The 16,738-nt window shown below is 50.4% G+C and overlaps 5 protein-coding genes across 5 annotated transcripts; 3 read left to right on the plus strand and 2 right to left on the minus strand.

The window, feature by feature from the left end:
* Positions 1–808: 808 nt before the first annotated feature.
* J7T55_002985 (uncharacterized protein) lies at positions 809–1,688 on the minus strand (the record flags this gene model as incomplete). Its single annotated transcript, XM_053138117.1, has 4 exons — positions 809–945; positions 1,019–1,128; positions 1,326–1,378; positions 1,611–1,688. 4 exons carry the CDS (start codon positions 1,686–1,688, stop codon positions 809–811), a joined length of 378 nt encoding a protein of 125 aa, XP_052998853.1.
* A 1,151-nt stretch (positions 1,689–2,839) lies between these two features.
* Positions 2,840–5,196, plus strand: J7T55_002986 (ctp synthase; the record flags this gene model as incomplete). The annotated part of the gene is made up of 10 exons (XM_053138118.1): positions 2,840–2,876; positions 2,962–2,999; positions 3,060–3,174; positions 3,228–3,325; positions 3,381–3,430; positions 3,564–3,858; positions 3,929–4,474; positions 4,530–4,908; positions 4,967–5,013; positions 5,080–5,196. 10 exons carry the CDS (start codon positions 2,840–2,842, stop codon positions 5,194–5,196), a joined length of 1,722 nt encoding a protein of 573 aa, XP_052998854.1.
* An 828-nt stretch (positions 5,197–6,024) lies between these two features.
* Positions 6,025–7,203, plus strand: J7T55_002987 (uncharacterized protein; the record flags this gene model as incomplete). The annotated part of the gene is made up of 1 exon (XM_053138119.1): positions 6,025–7,203. The coding sequence occupies one exon, from the start codon at positions 6,025–6,027 to the stop codon at positions 7,201–7,203; it is 1,179 nt and encodes a 392-aa protein (XP_052998855.1).
* A 562-nt stretch (positions 7,204–7,765) lies between these two features.
* J7T55_002988 (metalloprotease MEP1) lies at positions 7,766–8,757 on the minus strand (the record flags this gene model as incomplete). Its single annotated transcript, XM_053138120.1, has 3 exons — positions 7,766–7,841; positions 7,920–8,473; positions 8,524–8,757. 3 exons carry the CDS (start codon positions 8,755–8,757, stop codon positions 7,766–7,768), a joined length of 864 nt encoding a protein of 287 aa, XP_052998856.1.
* A 2,407-nt stretch (positions 8,758–11,164) lies between these two features.
* On the plus strand, positions 11,165–16,215 carry J7T55_002989 (neutral permease protein; the record flags this gene model as incomplete). The annotated part of the gene is made up of 5 exons (XM_053138121.1): positions 11,165–11,467; positions 11,534–13,177; positions 13,250–13,981; positions 14,045–14,056; positions 14,188–16,215. The coding sequence occupies 5 exons, from the start codon at positions 11,165–11,167 to the stop codon at positions 16,213–16,215; spliced, it is 4,719 nt and encodes a 1,572-aa protein (XP_052998857.1).
* Between the last annotated feature and the right edge of the window lie 523 nt (positions 16,216–16,738).

Consider the following 16,738-nt stretch of genomic DNA (forward strand, 5'->3'; position numbering starts at 1 on the left):
TCAGGGTTGAGGATATACATATAAAATCCTTAAAATGGCCAGCTGGATTTGGGTAATGAAATAAATCTCTCTGAATGAGTCCAGACTTCTCGGCTTTCCCAGTCTTGTGATTCGTGCGATCCAGGCGAGAGCCAGTGCCACCCCTTCAGGGAAAATACGGGTAGACTGCAGTTTTCTGTCCCCTCTATCTTGCGGTAGGCTCTACCTAGTTTCGGGCAGGTCGCATTGTAGTTGCTTTTCTATTTCGGTCTCATTGTCTCTGGACCTCCCTGGAATTGCCCATTATCAAACGCCCTCCAACAGGTGTGAAGCTCCAACGAAGTCCATAAAAATCCAGCTGCTATCGTGATCACTCCATTAACCCCATCATGAGATCAAGGCACTAATGAATCCACTGCAGGGACATTTGTCGCATTCCAGGAGCAGGAAATCTTCATGGAGACTATTATGCTTCGGAGGCAAATTATAGCTTTTGCCTTGCAAGCTGTGTTAGCCTAACCTTACCACCCGAGTTGAATTCGTCTTTCTTTCTTTAGGACTGCCCCATAACCCGAGCCATCTTCGCATCCTAGGCCACGTCAGAAAGTGTTAGCCGTTGGCTCTATAACTTAGTAGTTGTCGGACTTGACGATGACATTCTAGCCTCCCGGAACGAAGTTCTGGCCGCTGGTCCCGGATATGACGTGTGCTAATTCGTAAGCACATATCCGTGAAGCTGTTCAGCTCCACGCTGGGGTCGTTGTCGTTGCACCACCCTGCCCAACGAACGTGTTAGTAACGCTTGCCAGGCCGACTCACAGATAGCCGACTACGCGCAGGAGACCCGACCACACTGGCGCGGACCAGGCGGCAGGCCTGGCTTGTCGGGAACCTCTCGGAGGTACGCGATGCCCTTATTGACCCTGCCCACTTCCGTGATGGGCCAGAAATAACGCTTCACAGACCCTTTGGTCATAGAAGCAGCGAGCTCCATAGGGCGAGACTTGACACCAGCTAGGTCGCTGGTATAGCGGCTCACATGTGGGGAGAGGGTAAACCAGGCCACGTGCTGTTGATCTGGTCCTAGACGTCCTGGACCGTTCCAGTGAGGTTGACAGGGTGGCGCCGGAGATGTTGGGCCGGATGTTCCTGCTCCCACGCGTCTCGATCAGCAAGCGATTCGACCGGGAAAGGAGACACTTTGTTGGCCGTGTAGTGACCTTTGACGACGGGGGTTTCATGACGTGTCTGGTTGACAAGACCTTGCACACGGAGTATGGTTTCTGGAGGTCGGCGCCCAATTAAAATGACAGACTTATCTCAGGTAATTTGCCCGAGGTACGCACCAGGTTATGTTCACAATCTCGTAGCCACCGATGGGGGCTGAAAGGCCAACAGCCTATTGATGACACTCCAAAGTTAGCCATCGCTTGCATAACAGATAGGGGGATGCCTCCGCCACAATCTCGCGAAGAGGTTCAAAGGCGCACAGTACCACCAGAAGCAGCAGGTCCATTGTTCGTGAGAAGCTGAGAGACTCTGAGGAGTTGATGAGACGGGCGCATCTGAATGTTCGGAAAGAAACAGAGGCAGATGCAGGACTGAGATAAGTTTGACAGAGAGTAACTTACGTTGGCGACGAGGCCACCCATGACGGCAGTGATTATAAGGATGAAGTTCTCCATGGTGACGATTGATGAAGTCGTCATTTTTGTGGCTTTTCTAACCTTTCTGAAGAAGTTGGCAGAAGGAGACGAAGTAGTGTGTTCGCTTTCTGGGTCTTCATACGGTGTTGGTGTATGTGTTGGTGGGAAGGAGGTGGTGGGGTACGAAGTGAGGAAATGGCAGATAATGTCAAACTTCAGCAAGCGGTTGCAGATAACCCGGAGTCTAATGTTTTTGAGAAAGCTAGTGATTTCCTGCTGTCTCCCACTATCCATTGGAAGTCTTAGACCTTTCTTCCCTCTCGTCCCTCCTTTTTGAATATATTGGAAGACTTTGGTTTGGACCTGAGAGACAATTTAATTCTTTTTTCTTTGCTTTGAGTCGCAGTTTTCTATTAGATTCTATAGAATAAAAAGAAGAAGAAGAAAAACATACCCTAAGTATAGGAAAAAGAGGCAAGGAGTATCTTTAGCCTGGGTAATTTCTCTACTGAATTAAAGCTATGCATGCTTTTTTTTGTCTTCCCTTTTGCTACTTGTACAGTGTTAAAATCATTTTGTCCTTGGTTTTCTCTTATGTTCGGCTTGATAAGATCCATGAAGAGGATCAACCTGTTTAAAATCCAAGGCGGGCAAATATATGTGCCTTAGTTGACTTGGGACGAGTTCTCACAGCCGTGAGAAGGTACCTAGGTACTTGCATGTGACCTCCCAAAAAAAAATTGAAACCTTGGGCATTCAGTCGACTTGAAAGTACCTACGTCATCGCATTGAACGTTGAGTAGATTGTTGGAACGTCTGAGACTCTAATGATAGCCACTTCTGAGGCACGAGATTGCCAATCAATTCACGTCAAATATTGCCCTTCACATATACCCGCCGTGCCTGGGTGCCTAGAATGACCGTGATGATGGCTGGCTGATGCTAGCTTGATTGGGCCCATGATTGTGACTCGGCAAGGGAGGTACCTTGTCTTGGTCCTTCCGAGTCATTTCTTATCGATAAGGGACCCAAAAAGACCCCGCGACCTCTCCTGGGTTTTTTTTGGAGGACGCGACCGCGTTTTGGAAAAATCTTTGCGCAGCCCATCTTCATCAATTGCTCCTTTGACGACGAAATAAAGGCACTGTTTGTTCTCACACCTTGATCTACTATCGAAGCTGTTGGCCTATCATTACAGAACCACCGCGTTCAAGATGCGTTACGTCCTCGTCTCCGGCGGAGTTATCTCTGGTACTGTCCAACCCATTCCATCCCACCTTTGCCAGTGCGGGTTCTCCGTACCCGAGGCCGCGTCTCGCTGACTTTCGGAGTGCAGGCGTGGGGAAGGGCATCATCGCCTCATCCACTGGTCTGGTTCGTTTGCCATGAGCTCAAGTATCCCAGCATAGGAGATTCTGATAGGACCTTCAACAGCTTCTGAAGACACTCGGATTGAGGGTCAGCTGCGTCAAAATCGACCCCTATGTGTCGGTCGATGCAGGCCTGATGGCCCCCGCAGAGCACGGTGAATGCTTCGTTCTGCAATCCGGTTCGTACCAGAACACCCTCGCCTGCTCGACTGCATATTGAGTCTTTGTCCAGGTTCCGAAGTCGATTTGGATCTCGGGAATTACGAAAGGTACCTGGCCTTGACCCTTGCCGGCGATAACAACATCACCACTGGCAAGATCTACCAACATGTACGTGCCCTCCATGACAAGTGTGTTGCGTCCCTCATCTGACAGTTTGATCCAGGTCATCCAAAAGGAGCGTCGAGGCGATTATCTTGGAAAAACTGTCCAGATGTACGTGCTCAGCATCATGCCCGATTTGTCTCTGTGTCCATCTTTTCTCACTTGCCCTTGCGGGGCGCATGGTCCATTTGCCTGTCATCTTGCTGTTGTTTTATCCTTGTCGCACCTTTGCTGACCTTCGTAGCGTTCCTCACGTCACGAACGCGATCAAAGACTGGATCAAGCGCGTCGCCAAAGTCCCCGTTGATGGATCGAGCGAGGAACCTGACGTGTGCATCATCGAGTTAGGAGGCACAGTTGGTGACATTGAGAGCATGCCCTTTGTCGAGGCGTTGACTCAACTGCGTCACGAAGCCGGCCCAAGGAACTTCATGAACATCCACGTCTCCTACGTTCCCACCATTCACGGAGAGCAGAAGACGAAGCCTACCCAACATGCGGTCAAGTCTGTTCGCAGCTACGGTCTCATCCCCGACCTTGTATGTACTGATGGTCCCTGTTGCCTGACTGTCACTAACACAACTCAAGGTTGCATGTCGATGTGAACAGCCTCTCGCGGACAGCACCCTTGCAAAGCTAGCACTGCACTGCCAGGTGGAGCTGGACCAGATCCTTGTCGTTCGGGACATGCCCACGGTCTACCAAGTCCCCCTGCTCTTGGAGGAGCAGAAGATCATCCCTCTTCTCCGGAGCAGGCTTAACCTAGATGCTCTGACCATCTCGCCCGCGAACATTTCCAGCGGCGCTGAGCTTTGGGACACATGGAAGTTCGTGGTCACTCAGGAGCATGAAGCGACCATCAATATTGCGCTGGTCGGCAAGTACGTGGAAACACATGACGCCTACCTGTCCGTGGTCAAGTCTCTTGAGCACTCTTCGATGCACTTGCGACGGAAGCTCAACCTGATTTGGGTCGATGCTGAGCACCTCGAGCCCAAGACGAAGTCGACCGACGGGGAGAAATACAACGAAGCATGGCAGGCAGTGCGCACCGCCTCGGGTGTCATTGTTCCAGGAGGCTTCGGAACACGAGGCACAGAGGGCATGATGCTGGCCTCCAAATTCGCCAGGGAGAATGGCACACCCTTCCTGGGAGTACGTTTACACAAGATCACCTCCATTGGGCATGTATGACTAATTTACTCCACAGGTTTGCCTGGGGTTCCAAACCGCTGCTATACAGTACGCGCGAGACATCTGTGGCATGGCAGAGGCCAACTCGGAAGAGTTTCATTCCTTGGCGAAAGACTGCGTCGTCATTTCTATGCCCGAGCTCGACAAGCACAATATGGGAGGCACAATGCGTCTCGGGTCTAGGAAGACGATCTTCCAGGAGGGTAGCGAATGGGCAAAGATTCGTGCCCTATACGGTGGCGGGGTTGAAATTGAGGAGAGACATCGTCACCGGTACGAAGTCAATCCCGCGTATATTCACCGCCTGGAGACAGCTGGTTTGCACTTTGTCGGAAAGGACGAGACAGGCCAGCGTATGGAGATCTTCGAACTGAAAGACCACTCATACTTCGTTGGTGAGTAGCATTACTCTTGATCACTTCGCTCTTGGCCAATCACTAACAATTTTGGAAGGCACACAATTCCATGCTGAATACCAGTCCAAGGTGCTCAACCCAAGCGTAAGTCCAAACAGCGGCTTTGTACTCCATGGATTCGAAATATGATTGACTGACTGATTTTGACAGAGCCCCTACCTGGGCTTTATTGCCGCAAGTGCTGGACTCCTCGAAAAGGTTCTGAAGGAGGGCCTTGCGCGGGCCTCCAAGCTCACAAATGGTGTCAATGGGGCTCACCATTTCTGAACTTACAGGCTGTGTGCTGGACAGGTGCAAGGAAAAGGGACACAATTTAAACATGGTTACAATGGCGTTGCGCGAGGCAAGGGGGACTGGTATACATCGGCGTTATCACAACAGGATACTGGAATTGGCATGATCAGTAGATGATTAGATTTTAAGCCTTGCATTGGTCTCCTGACAAATCGGAGCTCGGGGGAGTCGCTGCTGTTGTGTTGTATCATGCTCTGGAAGGGTCAGACAATCGCTATAGGGTATAACGTGTCTTGAACCGCTCTGGCGCGGCATTTGGACAAGGGAAATGAAGCCGCCAGGAATGCCAAGATGCATACATAGAAACTGAAAATTAAACACAACACAATCTAATGGATCTCATCAGCCGACACAAGCAAGGTCGGTAGGCTAGGGTAGGCAGAAGAGAACGGGATGTTGTCGAAGGCAGACACTTCAACACGGCACCGAATGCGGACAATCTCGATTTCGTGTACTGCGAGTGCAACCATGCTACCCTGTGGACAAAGACAACGCCAACATTCAGAACTGGATCAAAGAAAGGTGCTGGTCGATTGATAACAAGAAGAGTGCACTTTTGCATATGAGCAGAGTCCGACAGACATTTGCAACCCACATAGCAAAGTGTAGGTCAAAACAAAACCAAATTAGTCGTTGATATGAACAGCTACCCAGAAAATCATCAAGCCCCTGAAGAGATCAATTGATTAATATTTACCTTCTATTGTCATCTCTCGCCGGAAAGTCTCTCCTTTACCATAAATAACTACGTAACAACAACAGAACAACAAAATCACGATTAATACAAGCAACTCAAGGAACATGCCTCCAGCGAAAAACCAAGATTTCGTCCCTAACGAGGACCTGCGTTATTTTATTGCCGCCACCACAGCCAATCTACGGAACCAGCTTCGGGAAGCCGACCTGAATACGGCTGGTCTGAAGTATGATCTTTACCAGCGGCTAATTATCAACGGGCACCGGCTCTATAATGATGATAGAGAAGATGATTCTTCTGAGGATGACAATTCTGAGGACGACGATTCGGATCACGACGACGCTGAAACAGACGATGATGGGCCCAATAACCCTCCCTCTGGTAATCAAAGGGGCAGAAAACGCACCAGAGACGATGATGGAGATGACATAGACCAGCTACCTGCTAGAAGATCCAGGGGGTTGACTGAGATGCCAGTGGAATTGAATGTGAACATCATCGACAACCTCGACGCTGGAGGGGTTTTTAACTTGGTATCAGCGGCCCCGCGGGAGTTCTTGTTGGGCGGCACCGACGCATTTTTACTTGAAGCTCGAAACCAAAGAAATAATGGTATTAATACCCGCGTGTCTCTTCTGGAATGGGTCTCACAGCGAGCTGCGAACGAGGTGGAGTTCCGAACCAGCAACCGAGACCTCATCCAGCGTGTGGTGAGAGCTTACGTGGAAACATATCCAAACCAAGGTTCCTTGCCAGAGGGACGCGTGGAAAATATCGTGGGGTTGTTGCGTGAAGTCGGCGTCAATCCAGTCCTGGGGCAGGCCGTCCGCCAGGGCCAGTTGGAAGTAGTACACCTGCTCATCCTGATGGGTGAAGACGTCAATCAGAGGGTGGACAACGTTCAGCCTCTGGAACTGGCGGCAACTTTGGAAACTGCACACATCCCCAACATGAAAACGCTGCAAATTATCTTCGCCTTGATCGCAGGCGGTGCCGACACAACCAACAATCGGCTAGACTATACTGCAGCGCAGGCTGGCACTGCTTTCCCCTTCGTGGGTGTGGCCGAAGCTGCTATGGATGCGCTTACCCTGCTTTTTGGGTGGGATCAGCTCAATGTGGAGCTCGGCCCAGCGAATTGGCCTCCTATTATGAACCCCCGGGGCCTCACCATTCGCCAATTCCTGGCAGACGAAAGGTCGCCTTTTGATGATAGGTCGATCTTGGCCCTGATTCTGATCATGACGCGAGGCACGACCTATCCCAATTTTCGATCATATTAATTGATCACTCTTTCTTGGTTGGATAGTGTCAAGGACCTCATGAGACAGCAGGATACGTGGTGAGTGGAACACGGCAAGGCCCGACTTATTCGGCACTTTGTAGCATAAAAGACCTGTTGACCAAATACAAGTCTCTTTTATCAAGCAGAGTAGCTCCTAGAGTTTTCCGGGGGGACCTCTACCCTTAGTATAGGGAAGAGATACATCATAGTATGCCCGCCATCATAGATTTCGATATTCCTCCATGGAGTCTTAAAAGACATTTCCCGTGCATCTTCAATGGCCACGCACTTTGCTTACAAGGATAGATGGGTACATCGTTAATCCTTTTCACCATCGCCAGAACTAGGGCAAGTAGACCGGATCAGATTGACTAAGCAAGATTGTGCCTATATAGATGATTTGCAGCTTTGTAGCTACTCAGCGGCAAGGGCTGACATACTCCTTGGTACTATGCACCAGCACTCAGCTGGCTCTATACTCATTTCTCAAACATCTTAGATTTTCTGTCTACATGGTACCCGGAGTGTAACATGATTTGATGCCGATGGACAGTTTCTTCCTAGCCCTGCCACCTTCTATACACACCAAATTGCTGATGCATTCGCTCCGACTGCCCTGGGGTGAACTCCGTAGTGCTATAGCAACAAAACCATCAACAATCAACTCAATTCCGCACTAATATAAACGAGTAGTCCTTGAAGCAGGGAACTTACCATGTATCATCTGAATAGTCCATGAAATTATGTATTGGATCCAGACCAGGCGAGTCGGGGCAAGAGTCTCTGCCAACTGGGCAGCCGAGACTTGAACCGGACTGAGCCGGCGTATCGGCAACCTGGTCGTTGATGCTCTCACATGGCCTCCCGTGGAAGGTATGTAGCAAGCCAAACCAGTGGCCAACCTCGTGGATAGCAGCATGGCCCTTGTTGGGGGGCGCCGTCTCGTTGCGACCTAGCCCAGGCATGGAATCGCCGTTCACCCAGCAGCCGTCGAGGTAGAAGTACTGGGACCCGTCCTCGACAACGGTCGGCGTGTTGCAGTACCCTCCAATACCGTCGTTGAGATCCGTGAAAAAGTAGACGTTGAGAGCGTCGTAGCCGCCCCGCCGGGTTTGCGTCCGCCACGCTACGTATGCGTCGAAGTCCACGATTTCGATACCGTCATCTGCGTAGAAGCCCTTGCCCGCCACGTCGTCGACGAGGCGTGAGACATTGACCAGCTTTAGCTCGAAGCCGTAGTCAAGGAATGTGGAGTGCAGTACATCGAACTAATTTTCTACTCAGCAGTTGTCCACTTGCGTGACGGATGCCTTCCTACCTGGGCATCAACGATATCATCCGTAATTCTGTCCTTGTTTGCCTCGGTGCTGGTGACATGGAAGTACACATCGACCGCGGTGGGCTCCTCCTGCCGCTTTGTGTACATTGGGAGGGCAACGCCCATCGGCTCCACGGTCGCAAGATCATCGTTGAGACATTGCAGAGCCAGCACCGGCGAAGTTCCCAAAGAGAAGAGAAGCGCTATAGAAGCAGTCGCAACACGCATAAACATCTTGTCCCAGTTGGCCTGTTCTGCTGACTCGAAGCCAAGAATCATACACGCTCGCTTTGTGGCCTTATGAAGGAGGTGGGGAGAAAAAGCCACCGGGAACCGCTGGTCACTCCCAATATCATAAATGCACCCATTTATATAATTTTCTCTTTGGCCTTTCGGCGGCACTGGGTAAATAATGTCGTGCTCTCATGTAGTGTCCTCGTGAACACGAGGTCTAAGTGCTTGGCGAACCAGACTGGGGTCGACAAAACTCCACCATGATAGTAACGTTGAAGTCTTGGGGGAAGGAATTCTTATTGAACTGCCAAATCAAGCAACGTGCCCGCCGTTGTGCATAACATATCACCTCGTATGATATGTAGCCGCCGGCTTGTGTTCGTGAACGTGTTCCACCAACCACAAGATGCATTGCCGACGTTTATGAGTCTGTCAGAGGAGTGTTTCTCTCAACGCAATATTGGAATGATGAGACATTCACGTTCATTTTCTGCGTCTCATATCTGCTCCTGGAACAATTTGGATGCGAAGAATTTTTTTTCCAGGGCTGACCTTGATGCCTGAAATCAAGCTGCGTTGTCTTGTCTTCAGAGAACATTCAAGGCGCTGATGACGCTGTAGTCAATAAATATGTTGAGTGGGTGGGAATTGGGGGTTTATGGATTTTATCGTGTTAGCCAGTATCACCGCTACTCATAGAAACATGGCATTAATCACAAATCTGCTAGAGCCTGTGTTATGGTGTTCAGATTGTAGAGTTGGATCTGTATCGAATCTGATTTTGAATTACGGACAGATTAGCATGCCCATCAGTCTTTCAATTTATAGTGGAGGAATATTATAGGCTGGATTAGAGTCTTCCAGAGAGAATGTTGCCTCGCTGTGATCGTTAGCACGAGAGAGGTATGAAGACTTAACGTGTAGCGAGAACACCCCTTATGAACGAATTAAAATTCTATGGACCTTAGACATGCATGAGGATTAAACGTTTGAGCTAGTTTCATGGGCGGTTCCTATATCCTCTACAGATAATTGAAGAGCTCGTATATCTGGGTTGATGCGAACCTCAGTTCCTGGGAGCAGAGCGCAGATGTCATGATTACAATCTTTCACTGCAAGGCGAGCCACAGATAGTACAATAAATCACAGCAGAATATAATTTAAGGGATACGTGAATGCCCGTCTGGGCCGTAGGTAAAAACGATTCGATGTCCTGTGGAAGGTCATCTCAAGGGCTCGGGCTGGCTATTTCTGCATATTATTCCACAGTCAACTTGATATTCTGTGAGCCGGTCCCAACAGTCTTTATTGTAAGCTAAATCCACCCATGTCAGTGAGAGTCCTCTGCCAGGTCCAGAAAAGGTGAGGGCAGCAGTGACCACGCTCTGCTTTCACGGCTTCGCGTGGTCAATCATCAATTAAGGCCCAGGGAGCAGGTGAGGACTTCAAACCAACCTGCAGCATCCCCCAGACATTAAGAGCCAGCAAGTATTTGAAGAGCTGCATTGTGGAGTTGAAGTTGAATTGGGGACCATAGCCAATGCAGTCGTTCTTGCCCCGAGCAGAGTAGGCACATCAAAGCCTTCGCCACAAATCTCGTCATTTCTTTACTATATCAGATGTTCGTGACTTGGCTTAGGTAATTTGCACGAGCAATAGTAAGTGGCAAGCTGTGCATGAGCTGAGTATTACTGTCTCTGTGCGTTGATCGACAGCTTGGCTACGTCTTACGTGAGCGGTAGTACATGTGACCTTCGGTCGGAGGCACTCCAGTACGACCGAGGATGTGACCTCGTGTTACTTCGGACGCCTGTTAAAGGCCGAGCCTTAAAGATTATCGACGGCTTCAAAGGCGAGATGTTATATTATGAGGCAAGTGTGCAGCTCATTGCTCTTCGGCTTTCACCATCACAAGTCGTGCAGGTGCTTCTAAGTTGGTATGCTTGACGAGACCAGCAAAGGGCACGGGTTGTCTCACGCCGCTGCGCTGCAAGGCAGACATACCTCAGCAGGGGGCTCTAGACAGCTGAAAGATCAGCATCAAGCGTCGCTCGACTGCTGGAATAAGCAGGCTGCGGTCAGTCAGATGTTGCTGACCAGATGTAACTAGCAGGGGCATTGCGGCGCGAACAACTCAGTCGTAACGAAGAGCAATTATTGACTTCTTGCATGCCAGCCTTCCAAAACTTCGCTATCAGCAGGGGTCCTGCAGAGCGAGACGAAATTGAGGCTCAATCGATATGCAGCCACACTCCAATGAAACAAAAGCTCCGCTTACGGTGGTTTCCAGTCCGCCCCTGTCTCCAATGGTGTGCCACAAGCCGACTTTTACATAAAGTCGCGCAGGGCTTCCGTCCGCGAGATTGCCATCAGAGCCTTACCCTAGCATCAGGTGCAACCGTCACCAATGTCTGAAATACGTGAACAACAGCAATTCAGCCAGGACCAGAAGCCAAAAGATGGCCAACCTGCCATCAAGGAGCTCTGGGACCAGGCAGCGGCGGACTTTGAGACAATCTGTGGCAAGTCACTTCGACAAGGCAGAGTGAAGACTTTCGACGACGTCAAACGGATTATTGAGAAGGACCGAAGTACGACGTCTCATGATGCTGTGCAGCAGGATGGATGGGAGAAAGCCAAGAGCGTGGGATTGAAGACACTGAAATGCCTCAAATTGCTTGCCAACGTGGCTGCCCAGGGTGCTTCGCTTGTATGAAACCCATGCTAGGGCCCCAAATACTTCCTGGTGTTCGTTAGCTAAGATATCATGCTCTAGATACCTCTACCTCCAATCGCGGCAAATACGGCCACGAGCGCTCTGGGGTTTGTCTTTGACATCCCACAGGCTATCAAGGCCTACAACGACGCCGTCAATCAGGTTTTCGAAGAAATCTCCTCAGCGCTTGCCCAAATGCGGATCTATGAGTCGATGGAGAAAGTTGACGGGTCTCTCCTTTACCAGATACATCTCGTAATGGTCAGCATTGTCAGGCTCTCTGCTCACGTGGTGAAGTATCAACAGGGCGGCAAGAGGGAGCGCGGGCTACAGAAGCTCAAGTCCATCTTCAATAATGACTCGGGTCTGAATGACGAAATGGGTGTCTTCAAAAGAGTCTTACAGTATCAGCGCGATGTCGAAAGCACTGTTACGCTTGCTGTAGTGGTCGAGACGCGACAGGATATTGTTTTGCTGATTGAGAAAAACAGCATGCTCCAGACGACGGTAGAGTCAACGCAGCGGGGAGTTCAGTCGATCCAAATTGCGTCCGAGTCGATGCAACAGGATCTGCAATCTATCCGAAGCAATGCCGACCGCAATGACCAACTCACCAAAATCAAGGAAACTCTCGAACTACCCTCTGTCGACACGAGCACCGACACACGAACCAGATTCTCTGAAGGCTGTTACGAGGGCACGGGCTCGTGGATCTGGACTCATGAGACTTACGACCAGTGGACTGCTCCCAAGGAGAGGAATTCCGGATCTCGAGTGCTGTTCATTTCAGGACCTCCTGGTTCAGGCAAAAGCTCAGCCTGCGCTCTCATCGCCAGACGACTTGAGGATCAGCAAGATCGCACATATGTGGCTCACTACTTCTTCCCTAAAAAGCAAGAGAGCAAGAAGCAGGACAGCGATAGTAGAAAGCCTGACAGTGATACCAAGCAGGCGGCTGACCCGATACGTTTGGCTCTGAAATCCATGGCCCATCAAATTGCAAAGGTCGACACTATCGTGAGGAATGCGCTATACAACGCATCTCAAGATCCCAGTGCGATTCGCCGCGCATCAGAACTAAACGTTCTCTGGGAGAGATTGAAAATCGAGGCAACGGGGTCTAGGGCCACGTACTACCTCGTCTTTGACGGCCTTGAGAATCTGGTTTCGTCGGATGCTGAGAGCCTGATAAAGTTCGTCCTCGGTCTCCAGCGGTCCGAGGACTCGAAGTCGGAGAGCAATCTACGTTTTTTGGTGAGCGGGAAGCAGGACATGTTTGAAAATTCGAATACGAGGACCGCGCTGCAAATTCGAATGGAAGAGGAGAACCAGCCGGACATGCGTATCTTCATCAGCCGGAAGCTTAAAGAGCAAGACATCTTGCAGCATCCGAAGCCCGAATCGGACCAGCACATGGTAAGAGAGATGATCTTGCAACGTTTACCCAGGAATGCCAAAGGCAGCTACACGAGTCTGGAGCTTGGCCTCGACGACATCATTCACCGGCTGCGTACGCGAGTGACCATCAAAGAGCTTGAGCGCAAACTAGATCAACCGATCATCAGCCACGAAGCAGCTATAGAGACGCTCCAGAGATCGTTGTCAGGGGACGATGTCAATGAACTCAACGAGCTATTGAAATGGGTGTACCCATTCGCTGACACAATCGACCCTTTGAGCTTGCAGCAACTTGAGCAGGCCAAGGTGAGTCTCATTCGCGCGAGGAATTGTCGCTTAGACTAGAATCTGATCATAATACTAATCACTTTTGCAAAGTTTCTCTCTTCAGGGACCGAGTCTCTTGTGTCGTTGCAGAACACCATTAAGAACAAGTACTCCAAGGTACTTAAAATTGAAAACGGCAACGTCCATGTCCAAGATTTAGCCCTTGACTTTCTAAAGAAAGCCGACATCACCTCTGCAGCGTCTCAAGAGCCTGAGGACAGCGCGACCATCAGTATGACCATCACCATCAATAACGTCGACCGGGAGACCTGCGGCAATTTCTTATGGGATCTGGCGCACAAAGCGAATAGACAAAAGTTCAACTTTGACTTCGAAGCACACCAAGTTGGCAACAGCACGGCTCGAATTGCTGTGGATGAGCTCGACGCTTATCATACCATCGTCTTGAGGACCTTCCAGTATCTGAATGAAGAGCCCAATGAGCGAACCAGCGACATCGGTATTCATCTTGCCGCTTTTCTGCCAGATCACCTCGCAGGCATCCGACATCTCCAAGAAGACGAAAATCAATTTCTTAGGCCTCAACAATACCAAGAGATTGGCCAGAACCTATATACGCTCTTCAAGGATGGCACAATATTTGAGCGTCACAGAGCCAACTTCGAGAGAATCTTCTGGAACGTGCAAGACCTGAAGGAAATCCGAGATTGGCTAACAGACACGAGCGTTATGAGGGGGGTACAAGATAAGTCTTGGCGAAATCAAGTGAAGAACACTATTAGCCCGGCGAATGGCTATCTGCGTTACTTTGCGCGTCCGCTCGTAGAGAGTCTATTGAGGGGAAGGAGCTGCGATGTCTGGCAAGCGTCTTATTGGGTTTTACAGCTGAAGGATGCGGTGAGTAATTTCCCTTGTTGTCGCGCCGGCTCAATTCACATGATTTAGCCAGGGACCTATGGTCGTGCAAAGGAAACATACCTCAGGCAATAGTAGCGAGAGGGCTGATGATAATTTCAAAACCTGATCAGGACGATGAGGCCGTCAGTATGTCTCATCAAGGGGACTCTGACGAAAAAGGTAAATCCAGCAGCTCTAGCTCATATTACGACAACATCGACTGGACTCTGATCAGCGAATGGTGTCGAAACTTCCTGAACTTGTCCGACGCAGACCTCGACTCACTCTGGTACGAACGACTTGCATCGACTGCGCTCCATCATGACGACAAAGTGACGAAGGCCCGGGAACTTTTCCAACTCGCTCTGGAGAAGGAAAAGCCTAGCTGGCTATGCCACCGAGGTTTGGGTACAACATATGACCATGAAGAGAAATTCGCCGAGGCCATGGAATGTTTCGAGCTCTCGATAGCGGAGGCCAAAAAAGATGGGGCGGTGCCCAAGCCAGAACTGACAGACCTCTTTGAGATGCATCTACTCACAGGCCGCTGTGCTTTAAACATCGGGGACCTGAAGAAAGCGGCGGAATTCTACCTGCAGGCTAGCTCCAGCAAGGATGTAGACCAAGCTATGAAAGCACAGTTGGGGCATATGAAGGCATTGATGAGGTCTCCGGATCCACAGTATGCGACGAAATGGCTTCAGGACAAACTGTCCGAAGAAACTGAGGGGCGAAGACTGTGTGACATTCTCAAGATGGCTGCCAGAGAAGATGATCATGGAGATTTCATCCCCAAAATGTTCACTTTGGCGAGTGATAAGCCAGACACCCTGAAGGGCGTCGTACGGGCGATGGAGACGGCGACCGCTCGACCTGGGCCTGGCGCAGAGTCTGACGAAGTTAATCCTCTCCTCGATGATGAAGTGGTCGGCGTCCTCAAATACTACCGGGCCCTTGCTATGTATACATACAGGCACAAGGTGGCATCCGAAACCGTGGATCCCACAAGAGAAGCATTAAGGCTTTGGGAAGAATGTTGCGACCAGCTGTCCAACATCGGCAGTGGCAACGCCAACTTCATTCGGAAGAAAGCCAAGGTTAAGATCGCCCAGCATTACTTCGAGGATATGTTGGCTAGAGACCGTCTCGATGATGTTGATAAGCTGGCCCAGCTTGCCAGGTCTGAAAATCAAGTCCAAGGGGAGTGGGAGTGGGAAGCTTCTGGATTCCTCTCTGCGCTTTATGCCCACCATGGGAACACGACCCAGTCCAGAGCGGCACTTGTTCGAAAAGCCAGGTTTGGTTTGGAAGTTCTCTCGGACGAGACACCTCAAAATGACAACCTTGGATTCTACCTTCTTTGGCAGGCATTGGTGCAGAACGGCGACTTCACTAACGCGGTAATCGCACTACTGTTCTGCATTTCCCCAGACGTTCTGGCTGATGCACTCAATTCCGAATCCAAAGACGTTCAGGATGATAAGGGCCTGGATAACCAACGGCTATTAGATACGGTGCGGAAATTGGCAGGGAAGACTCTCGAGGTCGTCAGAAGTCAACTCCCCGAGATCTCGCCGCAGCATCAGCGTCTCAGTATCGCCAGAGAGCATATAGACACGTGTCTAGGTGCTATCAGCTCCTCAAATGATGCCTTGGAAGGCGGTGAAGGACAAAGTCGACTTGCCCTCCATGATTCAGAGACTGTCGCAGCATATCACATGATCCAAGACCGACTGCGCGCTGCCCAACAGGACATCACCGAGGTGAGTGACTGGACCTGGTCGTGTGACGGACGCACGATGGACGGAAAGGAATGCACCAAAAGAGAGGTCTACCATTGCATCTACTGCACAGACATCGATTTCTGCAATGATTGTCTGGGGCGTCTCCGAGACCCTGAAAGATGCTCTGACATCGAATCCACGGTGTGCAGCAGCAAACACCGATGGTTGAAGCTCCCACTGCCTAGTTCAGGTTTGTACGTCGGGCCCCAAGCAACAAGTCTCAGGTCTCCGAAGGTGCAACAGCGGCATGAAGATCACCAAATTTTGGAGGTTTCAGGAGACGGGGATGCAACTGTGAATGTGGAGGAGTGGAAGGCGGATGTGGCTAGAGCCTGGAATATCGTGCTGGAGGGAGGAGGAAGCGGAGCTGACTAGACAGACACAAGCCAGGCAAATTTGAAGGTCCTGTATGCGTGCCGGGAAAACATCACAGTATCTTTCCGCTGTTTCGAGGTTGTAGCCAATCAGATCATGGGATTGGAGCGGGCCATGGAGTGGGTCCACAGGAAGCTCCCGACTTAAGGTTGAAAGCCGCATCCCGTTCCAGCCAATCATCTGGTGTACGTGAACTTTAAGTGACGGACGACACAAAAACCAGCTGATCAGTGTAGGATTACAAGGTTGAGAAGCGTTTCAGTTTTGTGACAGAGACTGCAGATGGGACCTGTTGGGTTGTATGCGTTGCTTGACTTCTGCCAATGCGGCACTGCAATGTAGCTGCAGATAAGCCGACTAACAGACGGCATACCCGTACACTTGTACCACAGTACTTCAGCCACTAGTCGCCAACACTAGCAGCATTTCCACTCTGCCACTCAATCTTTTGGGGGAAATGCATTGTCAGATGAAATTTGCGTGCGGAGATAGTGCATCAGTCATTGGCTGTGCGCTCTTAGCG

Source organism: Diaporthe amygdali, assembly GCF_026229845.1.
Source record: "Diaporthe amygdali strain CAA958 chromosome Unknown NODE_3_length_2959817_cov_65_330692, whole genome shotgun sequence".
In the NCBI taxonomy this organism is placed as follows: domain Eukaryota; kingdom Fungi; phylum Ascomycota; class Sordariomycetes; order Diaporthales; family Diaporthaceae; genus Diaporthe; species Diaporthe amygdali.